This window comes from Colletotrichum siamense (assembly GCF_013390195.1).
Source record: "Colletotrichum siamense strain Cg363 chromosome Unknown KSG_Cg363_contig05, whole genome shotgun sequence".
Lineage (NCBI taxonomy): Eukaryota > Fungi > Ascomycota > Sordariomycetes > Glomerellales > Glomerellaceae > Colletotrichum > Colletotrichum siamense.
Window position 1 is genome coordinate 3,485,523 of NW_023501018.1, and position 13,774 is coordinate 3,499,296.

At 49.8% G+C, this 13,774-nt stretch overlaps 5 protein-coding genes across 5 annotated transcripts; 3 read left to right on the forward strand and 2 right to left on the reverse strand.

The window, feature by feature from the left end:
- Positions 1-3,388: 3,388 nt before the first annotated feature.
- CGCS363_v008494 (uncharacterized protein) lies at positions 3,389-4,508 on the forward strand (the record flags this gene model as incomplete). Its single annotated transcript, XM_036640343.1, has 2 exons — positions 3,389-3,787; positions 3,843-4,508. The coding sequence occupies 2 exons, from the start codon at positions 3,389-3,391 to the stop codon at positions 4,506-4,508; spliced, it is 1,065 nt and encodes a 354-aa protein (XP_036494936.1).
- Positions 4,509-5,418: 910 nt separating this feature from the next.
- Positions 5,419-6,750, forward strand: CGCS363_v008495 (Secondary metabolism regulator LAE1; the record flags this gene model as incomplete). Its single annotated transcript, XM_036640344.1, has 3 exons — positions 5,419-5,640; positions 5,709-6,440; positions 6,508-6,750. The coding sequence occupies 3 exons, from the start codon at positions 5,419-5,421 to the stop codon at positions 6,748-6,750; spliced, it is 1,197 nt and encodes a 398-aa protein (XP_036494935.1).
- A 2,029-nt stretch (positions 6,751-8,779) lies between these two features.
- prlL-23 (MFS transporter prlL) lies at positions 8,780-10,381 on the reverse strand (the record flags this gene model as incomplete). The annotated part of the gene is made up of 3 exons (XM_036640345.1): positions 8,780-9,138; positions 9,200-9,446; positions 9,518-10,381. 3 exons carry the CDS (start codon positions 10,379-10,381, stop codon positions 8,780-8,782), a joined length of 1,470 nt encoding a protein of 489 aa, XP_036495009.1.
- A 730-nt stretch (positions 10,382-11,111) lies between these two features.
- xdhA-7 (D-xylulose reductase A) lies at positions 11,112-12,368 on the forward strand (the record flags this gene model as incomplete). The annotated part of the gene is made up of 4 exons (XM_036640346.1): positions 11,112-11,404; positions 11,471-11,701; positions 11,760-12,142; positions 12,193-12,368. 4 exons carry the CDS (start codon positions 11,112-11,114, stop codon positions 12,366-12,368), a joined length of 1,083 nt encoding a protein of 360 aa, XP_036494937.1.
- Positions 12,369-12,727: 359 nt separating this feature from the next.
- On the reverse strand, positions 12,728-13,726 carry CGCS363_v008498 (uncharacterized protein; the record flags this gene model as incomplete). The annotated part of the gene is made up of 2 exons (XM_036640347.1): positions 12,728-13,466; positions 13,521-13,726. 2 exons carry the CDS (start codon positions 13,724-13,726, stop codon positions 12,728-12,730), a joined length of 945 nt encoding a protein of 314 aa, XP_036494942.1.
- Positions 13,727-13,774: the final 48 nt, after the last annotated feature.

Genomic DNA, 13,774 nt, shown 5'->3' on the forward strand with positions numbered 1-13,774 from the left:
TCACGCCCACTCACAGCTGGCCCGCATTCAAATCAAGGAAAGAATGCGTGAGGAAGCAGCAGAGGAATCTCGGAAGGAATCTAGGAAGGGGCCTAGGAATTATGGTGGACCTGGTTTGCCACGCTGTGTCTCGCCATAAGCTTCTCCCTCCAGCGAGATCTCTACCGTGGCGCGAGTGAACCGTAGGCGGAGCGCAGGGAGCATGTTTTAGTGCATCGCTTTCGAGTCTAGTACTCGGCCAGGAACTTGAAAGCATTCATCGCTGCACTTCACCAAAAAAGCCCTGCATCACATGGAATGACCTGTGTTGGAGGAGGAGTAGCGGTATTCGGCACCCCCCTGTCTGTTCTTCGGCACCCTCTTAAACCCATTTAGGAAGGGCTCTCATACAAAAAAAAGCCGTGCACGTAGCGACAGTCTCCCACCTAAAAGTCGAGTAACGCGTTCGACACTAACATTTGCACCAAACGCGCGCAAACGACGAAATAAACCCATAGAAAATCGAGAAAAAATTGAAAAAAACTACGAAAAGTCTAGGAAGATACGTGAGATTACGCAATTAATAAGTTAGGGTTAGGTTAGGTAGTTAGGGTTATGGTTAGGGCTTAGGGTCAGTGGTTAGAGGTTTGTGGTTCATTGAGATGTCGGTTTTTCCTGTTAGTAAAGGGGTGCCGAATACCGTGCAGGGGGGTGCCGAATACCGCTACTCTTGGAGGAGTGCTTGCACGCACTCTTCTCCATCCCTCGCTCGCAACCTCAGCAGCCGCCCTTCCACATGCCGCCTACCGCAATCTTTGCCTCCCCTCTGCATTTCGTACTTCAAGCTTGCCATTTTCTATCGGTTTTCCTTTGTTATCATTGATAAGCACTCGCCATTCCTTCACGATGAAATTGATCGAGGTCGCTGCTTTCTATTTTAGCGCCATTTCGGACTTCAAACGGTTGCCGAGCCACGCGTCGTAATCAATCTCCAGTGATATCTGCCAATACAGAGTCGCCAACAGGCTTCCGCATACGATACTCTCAGCCTTGGTCCTCAACTGCCTACCGAATGCGTGACAATTGTCGGTCGTTTACAGCAACACTGCGCTCATAGGACAGCCATTTGGCTCTTGGTTCTGCTTCGCTGTTCTCCTGGTTTCCTACTTGTTTCCTGTAGAAAAGCCACGAATGGCGGATGCTGCTGGTCCTCGTCTTGAGCAGTAAATTCAATATCCCGCAATAGCATTTTCGGGTGGGTGAGCCATACCGGCCGAGTTTTCTAGCCCTGTAATACGAAGGGCTGGAACGTAGCTCTATGTCAATCGTCGTCTCTTCCTCATTTACCACGGAGATACAGGATCTCCATTCTCTCTCTCGTTGTTTTGGCTGTTCCTCTTCATCCAGTGGGGAGAGGAGCAGGAATTGGTAGTAGATGACGATACAGGAATCGGTTCTTCGACGACACTCTTGTTGCAAAATAAATTCGGCAAAGATGCTACTGGAAGTAGAGTAGGGGCGCTCTGGGGAGGTGAACTTTTGAGAACCCGTGAGGATGTGCGAGATCCAGAATGCTGTTGATTATCATCACCTCCATAGCCAGCGATTTCTTCTGCTTGAACAGCCTCGTTATGGCTAGAGTCTGGGGAAATGGGGACGCAGGCTCCTGATTTCGACGGGGAACGTCTTGTCTAGCCAACATAGCTTAATGAGTTCGGTGTCCGTATGCTCTGTTTTGTGCTCTTTCTCATCCCTCTACATTCTAGTTCTATCTAACGAATCACTCGCAATTTCGCGTCTCTGCTCTTTTACCCTCTTATTAGACAAAGTTTTGGATGAGATGGATGATGCGAAAGTGACGGTAAGCTCGCTTGTACATCATCCAGGGTCAGTTGTGATGTCAGAGCGTTGAGAATGGTCGGGTGATTGCTTGTACTTGTTGGGCTGGGGTTGAGCTCCAAATGAGTCACCCTATCAACTATTAATGTGGTGTCATATACGAATTCACTTGTGTTAACATGCCTTAGATTGCACAACTTATCCAGGTTTCTTTAAGCCTCTACCCTCTGTCTATTCTGCTACTTACCCTTAAGCTTAGGATGATCATCAAAGAACAATACTATCAGTGAAATAATATACTCCAACAAAGATGAAAAAACGCTTTCCAATAAAGTGCCAAGTATTCATTATCCATAATAGTATTACTCATGCCCTCCAAAGCGAGGGCATAACCATATCGTCAGTGTTCCCCTAAGCAAACAGCTAATTTCGGCCTAAGAATCATTTATCTCGTGAACTCGCTCATACTTCCACCTAGCAAGCCGATCGTATGACTCGTTTTCGATAGCATAGTCAACGACCTTATGATAAAATGCCTGGGGGTCTTATGTAGCACTCAACCAGGTGTTAAAGCGATCGTGAAACAAGGTGAACAAAACCTCACGAGGGAGATGAAACTTCCATCAAAGCCGTCGGTATTCAGTCTCGGTGGCTTTATCGATGTCTGGGAGCTGCGCGTATATGTTTGCTACCGAAACAGCAAGTCTTGGTATCAAGGGGAAACGGTATGGCCTGGGTTAAAGGCAAAAACACAAACCAGGTGGCCGCTTTCTAATGGTCAGTTGAGGGCTTAACGTAATCGGACTTCGGATCGCTCTGAGGCTCCTTCGGGAGACATCAATCCTCTTACGTCTGGTGAATACGACGAGCGCCTTGGGATTGGGAGTGGGGGTCCAGACCAGGGTACATTGAAGATGATTGATCGGCCTATGCAAGAGGTAGACGTCAGGATCATACTACATCCATCTCCAAGCAACTCTTGAAACGTCCACATCACTCCTCAAGGCGGCTCTAATTCTCTCTCTCGACGATCCGTCATCGTCGATGCCACCACGCGTCCTGGCGGGTCTTCCGTCGGAACAGTCATCATTAAGCAGTCAGGGCGCGATATGGGCTTTGATGTCATGGCCCATTCTCGCTCTGCAGACAAAATCGCGTAGCTGTAGATACCTAACGGTGAACGAAAGGCGCTGAAAGTTGACAAGAGCGTCCACATGATGAATGCTGCATAGTGAGAAACAGGAAATGCAGGGACCCGCTGACAAACGCGTATTACGGCACGGGCCGTATGAATACAGCGGAGGGCCATTTACGACGGCGCTGGCAGCAAACAGAACGCTGGGAAAAAATTCTCCGCGGCAGCCGTTTGTCTTCATTTCGCTTGCATCAGGCCAACAAGTCCGCAACACGGACCCCGACAACGACGCGACAAACATCAACAAGAAGGACGCTGCAACACCCGTCAACCATACTTAGTCTCAGCCACCACGTCCATGTATAAGCTTATTAGTAGGCTTGCAATTATCTGATAGCACGTTCATTCCATCATAAGTTATGTTCATTCGTCGCGATGGCAGTGCAGCGACACTGCTCGCCGATGCTACCGAGAGTTCGCGTGGATCGCCGGCGTCACCCCCGAAGCAAACAGAAGCAACTATTCGTGACCATTAGACTGCGCAAAGAAGCCGAAGATTGCATCTATGTTTGCACGAAGCCTCATTCAAGATTAAGTCGATCGCCGGAGCCACCGGAGCGATTGATCGTCACCCTGCGTTATCCGCGTCCTAAGATCCGCCCCAAGATCATCCCAATACCTCCATCGCACCGGCGTGTTGTGTTGGAAAGTGACTCGGAGAACGACTGGGACAGCGACTTTGACACCGATTTTGAAAGCGATTTGGAAACTGTTTTACCCAGCGAAAGCGATGCCGATGACAAGAAAGCACTATTTTATTCTCCGACGCCTAGTGTAAGAGTACCAATTGATTCTTGCCCAAGCCCGGAGTTGCGCTAATTTTTGGTAGTCTGCAGAGAGTCCAGCCCCGCAGCCTCAAAAACCGTCGCGTTGTTTAGAGGAAGTTTTGAACACTTGGAAACCAGTTATACTATCTATTACAAAACACGTCATCGTTTACAGCGGTGGTGGCGTCTACAACATTCAGCTGTATGCAATCATTGACGCACCGCCAACAATCGACTACCCTCCGTCAAAGTCGGGCTGGAAGACGGAGTTCGAACTTAGTTGGTTGGCCCTGGATGCGGTACGGAACTACTGGGCCCAATTTCCAGGCGGTCGCGACGGAGCCATCGACGCTGCCAGCGCAGGTTTATCTCGGCTTTGCAGGAAGGTTCTAGTCGTACTCGGACATCGGAAGAAGCGTTATTTTCGACTCGAGCTGAAAGTTATCTTTCAAGGCGTAAAGCCAGAGCCTGTGTGGGCTGATGATCTGGTAGTAGGGATGGAGCTGGACTGGAAGATATTGAACGATTATTGGAAGGCTGTGGGTGTTGCAATGCCCCCGCGAACTGAGAACCTTCACGATGTGGCGGAAGAGACGACCTTGAAAATAGAAATGCCGCCTTCCTGGATGATGAGGTCAATGGAGGAAGGCGGCCAGGCGACACTGAGAATCCCCGACGGAGGAAAATCAGGTGATATCTCTTTTCTGAGCTCAGTCACGACGTTATGACATCTTGTTTCTAGCCTTCAGAGATTGACCTCAGTTAATCTCACTTATTGTACATCGGATATAATTCCGACCTTTACGATATCGTTAATTGTGTTAGCGCGAAAAATGAGCAAAGCGTCCAAGGTCTCACGTTGCGATAGAATTTAAGAAGTCGGATGAACCACGCCAGAGGATTTACCGCATGAGACGACCTTCATTGAGTGAGTCAGTGACCACATAGTGTCCCAGAAGCATGACTTTATCATACTTTGAATGACTTAAAACATAATATATTAACATAACGAAAACCATAGCATCTGGAAATCGAAACTTTGCTTATATCAAATTGGATAGATGAGTAACTTCAGGGATATGAGACAAATCCAGTCCGGTCAGATCTGTTCGGAGGTCGCTATGCTATTACCACCAACAGAGACTTGATCCCCTCAATTCTTACTTTCCGGTCGGTAGTCTCCAAGCGATATTTCTCGCAAATATTGATCTGCTTTATTGCATATCAATGGAACAGTTCCGCTAGTGGACACCGACTGGCGAGCTGAACATGGGGAGGCACGGACGTTGAGCTGAATGAGGACTAGGGGATATTTTCGACTCATTGCCACGCTTTCAAGTCGGCTCAGGGATGGGGTGCCCAGGGGTTTATGAGCAAGGCTCCTCCCAGGAAATTCTTCAAGCTGGGTTCCCGGCCGATCCGCACTTCCCCCCTTCCCTCTCATCCTTTCTCTGCAACCGGGGAATCAAATGATACTCTGACGTGGGCTGATGATTTTGATTGATCTCGTTTTCCACGCTTCCGCCCGCGATCTTTTTAGGCTTTTCGCGGCTGTTTGAAGCTGCAACTGAATTGGAAAAGCAACACGGCGCGTCGCACAGGCCAAAAACACTCTGCCGATCTTTTGACACCGCTCCAATGACGTCGAATCACTCAAGTACCGGTGGTTCCAGTTCCGGGTACTCGGGCCCGGGTCAGCGACTACACCCTAGTGCCGACCCAACGTCGACTGAATCGCCGACACCCGCGACTACTGTGACGCCGAGGACACCCTCGCCTCCGCGGAACACGGGCCCGACGAGTATCCAGTTCCTTCTCAATCCTGTTGAGAACGCGGCCGTCGCGCCGCTGCAGGTTGACGTACGCCGCACATCAGACTTCCGCCAGACCGAAGAGGACGTTTGCAGGCTGACGTGATTATCGGACAGAACGACATCCGCCGAGATGACCATGACTCGGCCTACGGCTCCGACGCCGGGTCCGCGTACACGTCGTCTATCACATCGTCCATCTATCATTACCAGTATGAGAACGGCCGGCGATATCACGCGTACCGCGAGGGGCAGTATGTCCTCCCGAACGACGACCAGGAGCAGGAACGCCTGGACCTTCAACATCATATCTGGCGCCTGCTGTTGGGTGGTCGAACCTACACGGCACCTCTACCGGATCCGGCGAGTGAGGCAGCTGAGGGGCTGAGGGTACTTGACCTCGGCACAGGCACCGGCATATGGGCGATTGATCTAGCGGACGAGTTTCCCACAGCGGATGTGTTTGGCGTTGACTTATCCCCGATCCAGCCTGAGTGGGTTCCCACGAATTGCAAGTTTCATGTCGACGACTATGAAGACGACTGGACGTATCGTGAGGATGAGAAATTCGACTACATCCATGGCCGTGCGCTAAGCGGCACATCATCAAATTGGGCGCGATTCTATGACAGGGTCATGGGCGGGTTGAAGCCTGGTGGATGGGTGGAGATGCAAGAGTACGACGCCTGGATCTTTAGTGACGACGACAGCTTCGATCGGGCAATTTGGACGAAGGAGTGGGTCACGAAGCTCGACGATGCGAGTAAGACATACGGCAAACAGATCAACGTTGCGAGGTTTCACAAGCAGTGGATGATTGACGCTGGTTTTGAGGATGTTCAAGAACTGGTTTACAGGGCAAGTCGAGCCCTGCCCACTTTCTTGTTCGTTGGAATTCGTGTTAACACCGTTGCAGATACCTATCGGCCCATGGGCAAAAGAGCCTGCTTTGAAAGAGCTGGGTCGTTATGAGCTGGCGCACATGCAGATGTCAGTTGAATCACACACCCCTGCCCTATTCACGCGAGTATTGGGTTTCAGTGAGGACCAGGCACGAGTCCTCATGGAAGGTGTAAAGAGGGAGTTCAGGAGCAAAGACTACAGGCTCATCACAAGTTATCGCTTCATCACAGGAAGGAAGCCTCAAGGACTACCATAAGGCTAGTGAATAACAAGATCGTTCAACTTGGTGCATACTACGCTTAGACATGGCAGACGTCCGTCGGGCTGACTTGGGCATGATGTCGCTCTTCTATTGATAACTTGAGGTAATGGAAGAAGACGACAGAATGGGTTGATTACCACCGACTATATTACATTCAAAGTCTTGCCGGTATGTCCATCATGCATGGCTTGCCCTATGAGCCCTGATAATAGGCATAGTTGAAATCCTTTGTGGTGTTTGGTCAATGTAATTTCTTGCAATCAGAGGTGGTTCTGCCTACCGCGGCGAAATTGACACATTTACAGGAGTAACTCCCAAATTTCTGAAACCCTTTTTCTTCCCCATTCCTCACGCTCTTCCTCCGTCTTCATGATTTGAAACCCAAATTTGGCGTACAGCCGCCTCGCACCGCTAAGCTCCTTGTACGTTTGGAGTCCAACGCGCTCGTATCCTGCCTGTCTAGCAAAGGCAAGACACGTTTCGACCAACATTGTGCCGATACCGAGACCTCGGGTGGTCTTTTCAACCAAGAAACACCTAATCCTCGCACGCCCTGGCACCTCTCGGTCCTTGGTAAGCATGATGCAGCCCAAAAACTGCCCCTCTCTCTCGGCGATCCAGCAACGTTCTGACGCCGGGTCAAAATTGTCGAGAAAATGAGCGGTATATCTAGACATATGCGACTCGAACAGGGTTTCGAAACCGTAGTCCGCATAATAGACCACTGCGTGACGGTGGGCGATGTAGCTCATGTCGCCTGGGCGGTGGTTTCGGAGTTTAACGAGTTCTGAGGTATTAGGTTCCATGTTCGGCGTGGTGTCGCAAAACGTGGCTTTCTGGTACGTTGTGTCTGCCTAAGTAGTTTTCCCAACACAGGAAATCATTGCGACATTAGTATTTTGGAATAAAAAAGTGCGTGATTCGGAGACTTCCCTGAATTCCGCTGTTGTCAAGTTCAACACAAAGTTATCATTTCGAAAGGCGCGCCCATGTGGGGTAACCTGTGCCAAAGGGCGTGTTCTCATGAGCATTGTGGGGCTTCTCCCGGTCGCATAGAAAGCTTCCTGGCATCCATCGATTTCTTCAGCATTGAATTGAAAAGGGTAAATAAAACTAAGAAAACCATTCGCTATGTCCTAAGATCCAGGACCATAAGCCATATCACGGATTGCAATTGACTAGCCAGGCTTTATTGAGATCTAAGTTAAGGCTGTGGGCAGTCTTTTAAATTCGGATCCAGACATGTCATCCTGTTCATGCCCAGGTCAATGTGCGGCTCAAGAGGATCTCTCGAGTCTTCAAGTCGGGCAAATGGGAATTTATTTTATAGGAACTTGATTCTCCTCATGCTGCCCAATATTTTCTGCGCGAATGTTCTTGAGTGGTATGTCTTTTAAAAATCCAATAATTGTCAGTTTTCGTCTTCAAGACCAGGCTTCCTTCAACTTCAATAACCTGAGCTTTGTACTATCTATACGTAGAGCTTGAGGAGGAAACCAGTCAGCATGTCACGTATCCAATGAAAGTCACGATTGTGGGTGTCGTGCATCTCTTGGCCTGCGGTACGGACCTCGGGCCGACGGTTGTTGGAAAGGGGTCCGTAGGGGGTAACTGTGCCTTTAAAGGCCCTTGTTGGTTCGATCGGGAGCTGGATGAGCGGCAGATAAGCTGCACCTTTTACTGGGCAATGGGCAGTACGATAGGAATTGTCCGGCATGGGGAGCCTTCGCCGAGTTTGTCCAAAATGCCCCGTTATCAGCAGTAGATATCGGCAGTAGATATGTACTGCACGTGGAAGAAATGACCAATCGCCGATGTTTTCTGGCTCGTTGCAGCTTTCGGTATTGATAGCAGACGTTACGGAGCTTGGCAGATCAGAGGGAAGTTTTAATAGCCCAGAGTGATAAAGTTGTCGCAACAGCTTTCTCATTCCAACATATGTTTAAGTTCTTTCTAGAGATTACCCGACTAAGACGCACGCACAAAGGTTTGTGCTCGCTCTTGCCATCAAACTACATTCGTCCTAATACAAATAACGAAAGCTCTTGACCTCAGTCATGCCATCATATCCCACAAAGTCCTTGGCACCAGCCTCAACAGAGTCTTGCATTGCCTCTTCACGATCAAGCTTCTTGTTCTGCGCACGGAGGTAGAACCGTAGCCCAAGAGCAGCAATCGCAGCGAAGCCAAGCAATGCGATCTCTGCACCAAACGATTCAACGTAGTACGGGCCATATTTAGCCGGCCAAATGTATGAACCGGGAATGCTACCGATATTGCCCATGGCGTTGACCATTGCGATCGCGGCGGCTTTCTTGGCTGCTGGGCGGGGTATCGTGTTGGATATCCAAGCAAGAATGACGAATCCGGATGCAAATCCCACTGAGTAAGAGGTTTTGTTAGTCGCTCTACCTTCAGCATAGCATAAAGATCAGAAACCCACCGGTCATGAGAAACAAAGAGACATAACGCGGGGCCGTGGTCGTCGTCGTGGCAGATATGATGTATCCGACCATACACATCAAGAGCGGTACAAAGTAGTGGAAGAATCGTTCTCCCGTCTTGTCAGCATGCCAGGCATTTGGCAGCGACACCAATACAGCGAAAATCCAAGGTGGCGCTGTCAGCAGCAGTGTCACTGTTTGGCCGTACCCAAGTCCTTGCGTGATGGTCGGAAAGAAGAAGACAAACTGCACAGGGACCATGATCAGCATTTTCTGAAGTCAAGAAAACATCCCATGGCTAAGAAAGTCGAACTTACGCTTAAACCCATGATTGTCGCATGGTATGCCAGCCCCAAAAGCCACACCTTGACATCCTTGCACGCCATGATTAGTCCTTGCATGGCGGTAACATCTTCATCTTCAGCAGATCCTCCAGCCAACCCCTCATCAAGCGCCAGACGATCCTGCGCCACTCGCCTCTCTTCTTCCGTTAACCAACTCGTTGTCTTGGGGTAGTCCGGAAGAATGAAGAGTGCGACCCCAGCGAGGGCAACGGTGACAGCACCTTCGACGATGAACAGCCACCTCCAGGCGCGTAATCCAGCGGCACCTTCCATGTCAGCGAGAATTCCAGCAGCGATCAGTCCACCGAACCCTTGCGCCGCCAGGTTTCCGCTGTTCAAAATTGTCACACGGAGCTGCATTTCTCTTCGATTGTACCAACGCGACAGGAATAGCAAACTCCCGGGGAAGAAGCTGGCTTCGACGCAACCCAAAAGAAAACGGCAGACCACAGCACTGGAGAAGCCTCTCACAGCACCGGTTGCCGCCGATATGACGCCCCAGACGGCGACGCAGCCGCATAGATACCAGCTTGGTCGCTTAAGCTTGTTCAGAATCATGTTGGAGGGGATCTGCATCGCGACGTAACCGCTGAGGAGCACGGAGATGCAGGTCTGGTACTGGACGTCAGTGAGCTTGAGGTCCTTTTCGAGGCCGCTGAGGCGGGCGTTGGCGAAGTTGTTGCGGTCGATGAAATTGAGGATGAAGAGAATGATCATGACGGGGAAGATGCGTAGGTCGATCTTTCGTACGAGAGCTTTCTCTGTAGCTGGGTCCCAGTTTGGGATCATGGTAGAAGTAGTCGCCCTGAGGCTTGGTTGCTTTGGATTGGAAGCCATTCTGGTACGAAATTTGACCTTGAAACCACGGCAGCAAACATGAAATTGATGGACAAGGTCACAGAGGGCGGCGAGCTCTAGCCTCTTAAAGAGATGAACGGTAAACTTCAGTTCCTAGACGTTTGCTGGGTATGATATCTGACTGATGCGTTATCGCAGGTTGATGCCCAGACTCTGCTTGCTATCTGCATCCAACCTTTCGATGTAGCGGCAGAATGGGTAATGTTTGCCTGGTACGCTACCCCTCATATCTCGGAGCAAGGGTCCTCACATCAACACCTGGGCTATCTCGCGTCGCACAACACATCTCAACAAGACTTCGATTGTCGGGCACGGAGAATAGCCGGGCATATGAAGCCAAGGAGCCTTCAGCTGACTAATTGCATCCCTCGCGGCCCGGGAGCCGTACCGCAGCGCCGAGCTCCGTACCGACTTTCGGCCCGGGATCCATGCCGAAGGCGAGGGGAAGTTATATGTTGACAGGAAGACGGGTCTACGTTGAAGGCGTGAAGATTTATCCCGCTCTCAGAGAGTAGTTCAGCCGCAATCTACAGATCAGCAAAGGCCCCCTGTCGTTGGGCTTTTCCAGGCTCGACCAACCATTTTCCACCTCGATCTGAGTGCCATCCCTTCTTTTCGTCATCTAGACCCTCATTCCCATCGTCAAGCAACGGACCGCAACGAAGGAAAGGCTTCATCATTCTGATTTTAGAGTGAATCACCTGAAAGAATGACGGAGACAAGCCTTCCCACATCCAACAAGGCCGTGGTCTGGGTTGGACCTAAGAAACTAGAGATTCAAGAACGTCCTGTACGCCCACCAGGCGACAATGAAGTGCTCGTGGAAATCGTTGCGACAGGTATCTGCGGTTCAGACTGCCACAACTGGGAAAGCGACAAGGTATCTCGCCAACTCGTCCTTGGGCATGAGTCTTCGGGTGTCATCATCCAAACCGGAAAGAGTGTCAAGGACCGGTTTGTCGGACAGAGAGTGGCTGTAGAGCCGGGTTTCGCGTGCATGAAGTATGGCTTCAGGCTTCATCTGTCTTAAATTTCAATTACGAAGAGTGTTGACGATAGTTGAAATAGTTGCGAGTTTTGTGTCAAGGGCAACCCAAACATCTGCGCGAACTTGAAGTACTGCGGCCTCGACCCCACCGATGGCACACTTTGCCAGTACTTCACCTGCACGGCCTCAATGACGGTTCCCATCCCGGACTCAATCTCCTGGGAGGAGGCGGGCGCGATCCAACCGCTCGCCATTGCGGTTCAACTCGCCAGGAGAGCCTCTCTAAATGCTCACCAAACAATGGCTATATTGTATGGTCTTCTACATGTATACAAGATGACCGGCAATGCTGACGCTTTTCTCTTTCAGTGGATGTGGTCCTTTGGGTCTCCTAGTACTTGCTGTTGCAAAGGCATACGGTGTCAAGAAGGTCATAATGTTTGACATTGAATCATCTCGGACGCAATTTGCAGAGACGTACGGCGCAACCGTCGGTATTGTCCCTCCGAAGAACGAAGACCCATCTGTAGATCCCCTCTCATTCTATCAGCAATATGCCAAAGAACTCAACTCCAAACACGACCTTGGCAACGGTTTTGACGTCACAGTTGAGGCCAGCGGAGCAGAGGCCTGTACTCAAATGGCAGTCGCGATGGTAAAATCGGGTGGAACTTGCATTCAAGCTGGGTTAGGTAAACCGCTCACTTCGGTTCCGCTTTTCTTGGTCACGGCCAAGGAGATCAATATCAAGGGTAAGTCATGACCCTTTGCTGCCGTTGAAACTATTCTCATAATGAGACAGGCACTGTGCGATATACTCCGGGCTGTTTTGCAGACGCGATCAGTCTTCTGGAGAGAAAGCTCGTCGATCTCAAGCCGTTAGTTACATCAACGTACCCTCTGACCGAGGCTGCACAGGCATTCGAGTCGCAGCACGGGAGGAAGAACATCAAGATCGTAATAATGAACCAAAAGTAGCATCGAGTCAGCTTAAACCGTAGTGTACAAACAAGACACGGGCAGGGGCATGGATCCATACTACAAATGAGGTTCTAAGCACGTGTTGCTTAAAGTATCCCAATCATGTATCCCTGGTCATACTTGAATCTACACAGGAATTCTGCACAAAGCGATACAGCACTCTGCAGCTAGAAAGATAAGGGAAATGAGCTACTGTGATCAATCTGTAGTTGCTGGATTTTAAACCACTATTTCCCAATGATATAACCGAAACAATCATGGGAGACGGCTTGTTGAAAGTTTCTCTCCCCGGATCTTGAACATTCTGATGTCGAACCGCTAGGTACCCCCTCCCCAACTAACGGTTTTGCCCATTCTTATTGAATCCTTCCTATACAAGGGTCCTCTGCGCTGGTTCCAACTGCGATGTCGTTCTTCGTTAGATACGCCACGCCAGACCTCTCGAAAATCTGAACTCCATCCTCTTCCTTAACCAGGTGCACGAGAATAGCGTACAGCTGTAGGTTCCTCTTGCCTCTTGCGACGACGATACACTTGATTGGTTCTTGAAGCGAAAAGGTCATATCGTCTTGTATCAGCAGTCTCGGTCTGTCTATAGTCGTATCAGGTTCTCTTTCCCTCGTCAGCACCGATATCGGGGCATTGAACTCATGCGGATGCTGAGTATCGTAACCTGTGTCTGTGGCCAAGTCGCTGAGCTGGAAAGGAGAAATAATACGTTCTTCCCAAATAACGTCTCCCAATGGAACGTTCATATATCTTATCTCTCCATGAAAAGCCATCCATGACCATGACGGTACTCTAGACGAATGATCAAACGTCACGCGCTCTAAGGAACGATTCTGGTCCTGACGTTGCCACAAAAGGTCCCTGGGAAAGTTCAAGTGCATGATACCGTAGCCTCCCGGAGAGCACAAGGCTGATATCAGTCTTTTCTCAAGCCCTGCAATTGCCATCGGCCTATCCGTTCTGTTGGAAAGGTCCAAGGAGGAGTATCTTTCGTAAAACTCATGGTAAAGCTTCAGTTGTCTCCCTTGCTTATCGGACTTAACAGCATTAGGAAAGTCCGAGTCACCAAGAAAGGCTGCTTTACGACTGTGTGACATAGTTGTTACTATATTGACTCCTTCATCATCTTGGATAACTTACTTCGCGGTCTGAGTGAACGTCTCGCATCTTATGCCCTCGCCGCACTCCCAGTATGTCTGACCCTTCGTGAAGTGAAGCGTTCGACGTGATAGAGCGCGTTCTTGTAACACCCAACCCCTCTTGTTCAATTCACCTTGTTCAACGTCATGATCAAAATCGTCGATATTTTCGCACACATGAAACTTTTCACCATCATTCGTAGTCATGGTGACAATATCTCTTGGGCTTCGTGTCTTTAAAAACCCATCAAACAT